Genomic DNA, 7,666 nt, shown 5'->3' on the forward strand with positions numbered 1-7,666 from the left:
TAGCCAAAAGAGGATTCTGCCTCCAAAATTCCCAATACCCAGGGATTGCTCCCAGGGGAAAGCTGTCATTTCTAAGAAGTCTGACTGACCTTGGCTTCATGAGAGTTGGGTCTCACCTGCCCTCAAGCACTGGGGCTCAGTGCAATCCCTCCTATGGAAAAGAACCGTCCCTCTGGCCCAGGCAGCCATAGCCAAAATTAGTACTTTTACTCCGAAATTTCCTATCTGCAAGAGTTACCCCTAGATGGAACAAGCTGACAAGACAGACAGGTTTGGCTCGCCTTGGCCTCTGGTGATTGCTTCTAATCTGCCCTGAGACATTGGGGCTCCATGGTTTCCTTCCTACAGGAAAGAACCATCTTTCTTCAGGCACTTATGGCTGAAATTGGGATTCTGCCTCCAAAATTCTGTATAACCAAGGATTGCTCCCAGACAGAAGCCACCAGGACAGATGGGTCTGGCTGCCTCTGGTGGCTACTGCTCATCTGCCTCTGAAACACCAGGGGTCTATGGCTCCCTTCCAGTGGAGAAGAACCATTCTTCTTCTGCAGGTGCTCATGGCCGAAATTGGGATTCCACCTCCAAAAGTCCTAGATCCAAAGACTGCTTCTTGACGAAAACTGCCTTTCCAGACAGGTCTGGTTGGCTTTTGTCTCCTGAGGGCTGACTCTCACCTGCCTTCCAAACACTGGGGCTGCATGCTTTCCTTTCTATGGAAAAGAACTGGCCTTCTCCTCCAGGCACAAATGGCTGAAATTGGGGTGCAACTGACAAAATTCTGTATATCCAAGGGTTGCTCCCAGAGAAACTTGCCGGGACAGAGAGGTCTGCCTGGCCTTGGCCTCTCATGACTGCAGTTCATCAGCCCCAGAAACACTGAGGCTCTGTGGCTTCCTTCCTGTGGACACGATTGTGACACTGTGGGCACCTCATGGAACCATGGAGACCATTGTGACACTGCAGGGTATCATGGATCCCAGGAGCCATTGTGACACTGTGGGGACCCCGTGGAACCAAGGACATCACAGTGGCTCTGCTGGGCCGCATGGTGCCAAGGGGCCGGTGTGAAGCAGTGGGGCTTTGTGGAACCAAGAGCCCATTGTTGCATTCCAGGGCCTGGTGCAGCCAAAGGGCCATTGGGATCCTGCAGGGCACCATGGATCCATGGAGACCATTGTGGCATTGCAAGGCCCCATGGAATCATGGAGACCATTGTGACACTGTGGGGCCCATGGAACCACAGGGCTGTTTTGATTCTGCAGGGCACTGTGGAAGCAAGGAGAGCATTGTGGCACTGCAAGGGCTCATGGAATGAAGGAACCCTTGTGACACAGGGGAGGCCAATGGAGCCAAGTGTCTGCTGTTACAATGCAGGGTCTCAAGGAACCAAAGGCCATTTTAAAGCTGCAGAGCCAAGCAGACCTTTAGAACATTGAGGGGCCTGATTGAACTGATGAGAATATGGTGACACAGCGAGACCTTATGGAAACAAGGATCCATAGTGACACTTTGGGATCTCATGTGACCAGGACTCCAGTTGTGACACTGCAGAGCCAAGGAGATCATTATGATACTACAGGGTCTCATCAAATCAAGAGGCCATTGTGTCACTTTGGGGTCCCCATGGAACTAAGGCATCCATTGTGAAATGATGGGGCATGATGGAACCAAGGGGCCATTGTGACACTGCAGGGCCCCATGGAAGCGAGGGTCCATTGCAACAATGCTACTAAAAATTGGAAAAAACAGAAGAATGCTTAACACCAGGGGAGCAGTAAGGGGAGATGGAACAGATCTGGGTGGTTTTCCTTCCCCAGGGCCACCAGCAGGTCTAGCTGACCTTGGAATGTTGAGGTCTGCCTCTCATCTGCTGCTAGAGAACTGAGACCCTGTGCTTTCCTTCCTATGGAAAAGAACCATCCATCCTTCCATGTGCCCATGGCCAAAAGTGATATTTCCCCTGAAAAATTCCTTATATGCATAGGTTCTCCCAGTCAAAAGCTTCCAGGACAGAGAGCTCTGTCTGGCCTTGGCCTCTATTCATCACCTCAAGGAAACCCTGAGGAAGGTGTTTGAGCAGGTTTGACTACAGGAATATCAATGAGTCTTTCATAATCTGCAAAACTCAGATGTTCTTCTGATCATATGTGTCCTTTCTTTCTCAATTTGTATTATGCATGAAATTATTTTTTCAGCTAAAAAATATTATTCTTATCACTCTACCAGTCTTATCTGCAATAAAACACCTCCTCAACATATTGATGCAGTCACCTGCGTAAGCAAACACATTAAAGAATCCAGTAGGAATTATTTGTCTCTGCTCCCATCTGTCCCATCTCCTTGGAAGGTTGAAGTGCAGCCGTGGTGCCGACAGCAGCCCTGGGGCTCTGTGCCCCATGGCCTCCCTGCTGGGCAGTGTCTGCCAGCTCCTGCCCAGCCCGTGGCACCTGTGGGCCTGCACTGACAGCCCTGCCCCGGGCTCTGCCGGGCTCTGGGCCAGCACAGAGGCCGGGCAGGGCTGGCCATGGCCGGGAACAGGCCCTGAGCCCCGCAGGAGGATGGAGCTGGGCCACAGCCAAACTCAGCCCAGGCCAAAGCTGGGCTCAGCAGCCAGGGCTGGCAAGGGCTGGGGACAGAGGCTGGCACTGACAAATGTCCTGGGCCCCCTCCCTGCTCTGTGCATGCCACCAAGGGCACAGAGCAGCCTCCTCTCTGGGCCACTTGCCTGTTTGCAATGCCTTCCCCAGGTGCTGGCCCTGCCCCACAAGGCCTGGGCTGAGTCGTGCCCCTGCACGCTCAGCCAGGCTGACATGGACACTGCTGCTTTCTCTGGCAGGCTCTCTCAGGCCAGCCCAGCTCCCTGCAAGCTGTGCCAGCTGCCCTGAGCTCTGTGCAGCACCAAGGGCCTCTCCCCAGCACAGCCCAGCCGGCTCTGGCCCCACAGCTCTGCTCAGGCCAGGGGGCTCTGGGCAGTGGCCCCACGGCCTCAGCCCCTGCCAAGGGCACAGCAGCAGCTGCAGCTCAGAGAGGACTCAGCCCCAGCCATGGGGGAAGGTGTTTGGCCAAGGCAAAAGGAGGCTCCCTGTGTGCCCTGCTCCCCTCTCCCTGAGCTCCTGAGAGCTCTGCAGCCCCTCCTGCCATCCCATCTGCCCAGGCCAGCAGAACAGCCCCGGCCTTGGGGCCCTCCAGAGCTGCTCCTGCTCCAGGCCCAGGACCCATCCCAAAGCTGGGATTCGGCATTGGAATGAGCTGCCCAGAGTGAGTGTGTCACCATCCCTGGAAGTGTTTCAGGAAAGACTTGATGTGGCATTGAGTGCCATGGTCTGGGTGACAAGGTGGTGTTGCATCACAGGTGGCACTTGATGCTCTCCAAGGTCTTTTCCAGCCTGGGTGATTCTGATGTGACAGATGTGGGTGATGGCTGTGACACTGCAGGGCCCTGGGGAAGCAAGGGGCCATTGTGACACTGCAGGGCCTCGTGGAACTGAGAGGACCATGGTGACACTGTGTATGACATGGCACCACAGAGCCAAGGGGCCACTGTGACACTGTGGGGCTACATGGAAGCAAGGAGTCCATTGTGACAGTCTGGGTCCTGGTGGAACCACAGAGGCCACTGTGACACTACAGGGCCTTGTGGGACCCTGCAGAGCATTGTGACAGAGCAGGACCTCGTGTCACGATGAGGCCATTGTGACACTGCAGGGCCCATGGAACCAAGGGGCCACTGTTGCTCCTCAGGGACTCCTGGAATGAGGAAAACATGTTTGACACCATGCTGCCCATTGGGACCAAGAGGCCATTGTGACACTGTGGAACCAAGGAGAGCATTGCAGCACTGTGAGACCTCATGGAACCAAGGATCCATTGTGACACTACAGGGCCATGGGACAAAAAGTGCCACTGTGACACTGCGGGGCTCAAGGATCAAAGGGACTTTGTAACACCAAGGGATCCCATGGAACCAAAGGGACATTGTAACACGGGGAGGACTCATGGAATCATGGAGACCATTGTGACACTATAGGATGTCATGGAACTCTGATGGCACTAAATTGCCTGGGAGGGTTGATCTGGTGGAGGGTAGAAGGGCTCTGCAAAAGGATCAGGGCAGGGGGCAGAGCCTGCAGGAGAGATGGCCAAGGGCTGGGCAGGGCTGGCAGCCCGGCTCTGCAGAGGGACCTGGACAGGCTGGATCCAGGGCCCAAATCCAACAAGGTGATGTTTAACAAGACCAAGTGCCGGGGCCTGCACTTTGGCCACAAAAACCCCTGCAGTGCTCCAGGCTGGGGACAGAGTAACTGGACAGCAGCCAGGCAGAAAGGGACCTGGGGGCATAGATGGACAGCAGGCTGGACATGAGCCAGCAGTGTGCCCAGGTGGCCAAAAAGGCCAATGGCTCCTGGCCCGGATCAAGAGTGGTGTGGCCAGCAGGAGCAGGGCAGTGATTCTTCCCCTGTGCTCAGCACTGGTTGGGCAGCACCTCGAGTGCTGTGTCCAGTTCTGGGCCCCAAGTTAGGAAGGACATGGAGGGGCTGGAGCGTGTCCAGAGAAGGGCACCAAGGCTGGTGAGGGGTCTGGAACACAAGTCCTGTGAGGAAGGGCTGAGGGAGTTTGTAATGTTTATCCTGGAGGAGGCTCAGGGACACAAGGTGGTGTCAGGGTGCAGCTTGGACTTGATGATCCCCAAGGTCTTGTCTAGGCCTGCTGATTTTGTGATTCTCTGAAACCACCCCTGGAGCAGTTGCAGGATGAGCCCTGGGATTCCTCTTCACAAGGTCCAGCAGCCCAGGTCCTTCAGCTTCTCCACACAGCCCCAAAGCCCATCCTGTCAGTCCTGCAGAGCCTCTCCAGCCCTTCCTTATTGCCCACAGGGAGCCCCACACCCAGACACAGCAGCCCAGATGTGCCCCCCTGGCCTGTGGTGCCTCTGGCAAGGGAGCAGCACGAGGAACTGCAGGACCTTGCAGACAATTCCTGAAGCACTTGGAGGATGATCCTGCACCCCAAGGGATGTTCCCATGGTGCCAACTCAGGAACTGAAATGGGGAGTGGGGCCAGAGAGGAAAGGGCAAACAGGGATGGTCTATTTGCAGGGGAGGGAACAGGGATGGGCAAGAGGAAGAAATTTGGATCAGGAAGGAGTAAAGAAAGCAAAGGTGAAGCAAAAGAAATGCTCAGGGCAGTTTGTGGGTGGCTGCCAGGCAGCCCTGGCTCAGAGCAACAACATATGCAGTGGGGCAGGAAACTCACAGCTCATGGGAACAAACTTTCTGGTTGACTTCAGAGCCCACAACAAAGCTGAGTGGTTTCCCTGCCGGCCCCCAGCCCTTGCTGGCCCCAGGGGCTGATGGCATTTGTGCTCACTCAGCTCCATGTCCCCACAGCAGCACCATGGGGGTGCTGACCCTGCTGTGTGCAATGCAAACAGGGGCTCCTGAGCCAGTGCTGCCGTGTGTGTGCCTGCAAGGATGCGGCTCCTGTGTGAGCTGGGGGAGAGGCCAGGGCTGCAGAGGGGGGATGTTGTTGGCAGGTGCATGAGGACGCTCTGGGACGCTGCCCTGGGGTGTCCAGCACAGTGGGGATGGATCAGCCCCTGCTCTGCTGCTCCTTGCCAGGGTGTCCCCCTTGCAGGGAGCTTGCAGAGCACCAGCCATGCTGTTTGCCCCTCTTCTGCCCATGGCCAGCCTGGGGCTGCTCCCGGGGCTTTTCTGTGCTCAGCATTGGGCTGGCCAAGTGTTGTGGAGAGAGCCTGGCCAAGGAGCCTGGAGCCCCCAGGCCCTGGCCTGAGGCGTCAGTGCTGCCCCAGCAGTGCCCATGGCCTGTCCCTGCTGCAGCCCCAGCACTGCCACCCCCAGGGCTGTGCCTGGCCCCCAGAGCACTCAGGCCCTGCAGCAACACGAGGGCCAGGAGGGCAGCGGGGCAGTGGCACGGGAGCAGCACTGGCAACACCAAGTGCTGCTGCTGCTGCTGGGCACAGCTGCTGTGCCAGCACTGATCTACCCCTAGCACTGCACACAGACATTGCTGCTGCAGCTCCAGAGAAGTGAACAAAAGAGGCATCTCTAGAGAAAACTTTGCTGGAATAGCCTTTAGTTCACTGAAAGCCACCCAGAGCACAGCTACTCATTTACACAGTCAGTGCCCTGATGGAGACATAAAATCCAGAAATGGCAGGAAAAAAGCATTGATTTAGGGACAATATTAAAAAAACAAACAAACAAACAAACAAAAAAACCCAACCAAACTATAGGCACATTCAAAGTTTACTTTCATAACCAGTGATTTTCAGGAATTAGCAACCATTTTAATGCTTCCTAAATATTCGAGTCATCAATGTCCACATGGCAGCCTTGAGCTCCTGGTTCCTCAGGCTGTAGATCAGGGGGTTCAAGGCTGGAGGAACCACTGAGTACAGAACTGACAGTGCCAGATCCAGGGATGGGGAGGACATGGAGGGGGGCTTCAGGTGAACAAATGTCCCAGTGCTGATAAACAGAGAGACCACAGCCAGGTGAGGGAGGCAGGTGGAAAAGGCTTTGTGCCTTCCTTGCTCAGAGGGGATCCTCAGCACAGCTCTGAAGATCTGCACATAGGAGAAAACAATGAACACAAAACAAACAAGTCCTGAAGAGGCACTAACAGTAAGAAGCCCAACTTCCCTAATATAGGGTTTGGAGCAGGAGAGTTTGAGTATCTGGGGAATTTCACAGAACTGGCCCAGGGCATTGCCATGGCACAGGGGCAGGGAAAATGTATTGGCTGTGTGCAGCAGAGCATTGAGAAAGCCACTGGCCCAGGCAGCTGCTGCCATGTGGGCACAAGCTCTGCTGCCCAGGAGGGTCCCGTAGTGCAGGGGTTTGCAGATGGACACGTAGCGGTCGTAGCACATGATGGTCAGGAGATAATACTCTGCTGACATGAAGAACATATAAAAAAAGAGCTGAGCAGCACATCCAGCAAAGGAGATGTGTCTGGTGTCCCAGAGGGAATTGTGCATGGCTTTGGGGACAGTGGTGCAGATGGAGCCCAGGTCGCTGAGGGCCAGGTTGAGCAGGAAGAAGAACATGGGGGTGTGCAGGTGGTGGCCGCAGGCTACGGCGCTGATGATGAGGCCGTTGGCCAGGAGGGCAGCCAGGGAGATGGCCAGGAAGAGGCAGAAGTGCAGGAGCTGCAGCTGCCGCGTGTCTGCCAATGGCAGCAGGAGGAAGTGGCTGATGGAGCTGCTGTTGGACATTTCTTCACTCTGGACATGGTGGACTGTTGAATGAAGACATTGTAAAGTCGTGACCAACTCCTTTGACTCAATCCTATGCTATTTTCTTAGGAATCCCCTCAAAATACTGCTCTTCTTGTTGGGGTAACTTTGCTAAACCTTTTTCAGTTTGGGTATCTGTTGATGCTGATTTACTGCGTCATCCTCAGAATTGCTCTCAGCCAGAACACTGAGAAGCCCAGAAGGAAAACAGGGCTACATTTGACACTGTGCAGTCAGCCCTGCTGGTCCCACACTCTTGCACTTTGCTCATTTCCCCTCTCTCTATTTCATTGTGATTGCCTTTAAAACATTCTTGAAAAACTAAGTGGACTTTGAAGGCTCCAATTTCAAAATACTTTACCACAAAGTCTTTTTAATTTTTTTGCAGATAGACAGAGAGATACCAAG

At 54.8% G+C, this 7,666-nt stretch overlaps 1 protein-coding gene across 1 annotated transcript; it reads right to left on the reverse strand.

Moving 5' to 3' along the window:
- Positions 1-6,307: 6,307 nt before the first annotated feature.
- LOC148220875 (olfactory receptor 14J1-like) lies at positions 6,308-7,237 on the reverse strand. The gene has a single exon (XM_088180704.1). The coding sequence runs from the start codon at positions 7,235-7,237 to the stop codon at positions 6,308-6,310; it is 930 nt and encodes a 309-aa protein (XP_088036830.1).
- Positions 7,238-7,666: the final 429 nt, after the last annotated feature.

The sequence above is a fragment of the Sturnus vulgaris genome, chromosome 30, assembly GCF_052056855.1.
Source record: "Sturnus vulgaris isolate bStuVul1 chromosome 30, bStuVul1.hap1, whole genome shotgun sequence".
Lineage (NCBI taxonomy): Eukaryota > Metazoa > Chordata > Aves > Passeriformes > Sturnidae > Sturnus > Sturnus vulgaris.